The 611-nt window shown below is 73.5% G+C and overlaps 1 protein-coding gene across 1 annotated transcript in view; it reads left to right on the forward strand.

The window, feature by feature from the left end:
• Positions 1-611, forward strand: part of LOC106487718 (cyclic AMP-dependent transcription factor ATF-7) — a 51,565-nt gene extending 50,954 nt beyond the window's left edge. The window contains exon 9 of the mRNA XM_067313932.1: positions 438-611. Coding sequence (XP_067170033.1) covers positions 438-611 — 174 coding nt within the window. The remainder of the gene's footprint in view (positions 1-437) is intronic.

The raw sequence follows: 611 nt of genomic DNA on the forward strand, positions 1-611 counted from the left end.
TACCCCCTTGCACACGCGGGTGCACCCATGCGGGCGGGCGCATCCCTGGCACACGCGTGTGTGTGTGTGTGCGTGTGCGCCGTTGCGTGCGTGTGCAGCCCCTTGCACACGCGTGTGCACCCCCCCTTGCACACCGCTGCGCACCCCCGCAGGCGTGCGCCCGCCCTTGCACGCGCGCGTGCACCCGACACGGGTGTGTGTGCCCTTGCACACGTGTGCGCTCCCCTTGCACACGCGTGTGCACCTGACACGGGTGTGCATGCCCTTGCACACGCGTGTGCACCCCTACGTGCGTGCACGCCCTTGCACACGCGTGTGCACCCCCTGTATGCACGCGCTCCCTTCACACCCTGTGTGCGCCCCCCCCACGCGTGTGCGCCCCCTTGCACACGCGTGTGCTGCCCCTTTGCGTGCCTGTGCACCCCCCCCCCCCGCAGCCCGCCGGCCCCGCTGCCGCCCAGCCCCTCCGCATATCGCGACCGGCGCCCTGTCGCGACAGCGCCGCGTCTGCAGCGGCCGCGCGGGGGCGCTCCCGCTCCCCCTTCCCCCCTCCCCCCCCCGGCCCACGCCGGCTCGGCTCTGTCGCGACACGGCGCTGTCGTATGTCGTGA

The sequence above is a fragment of the Apteryx mantelli genome, chromosome 33, assembly GCF_036417845.1.
Source record: "Apteryx mantelli isolate bAptMan1 chromosome 33, bAptMan1.hap1, whole genome shotgun sequence".
Lineage (NCBI taxonomy): Eukaryota > Metazoa > Chordata > Aves > Apterygiformes > Apterygidae > Apteryx > Apteryx mantelli.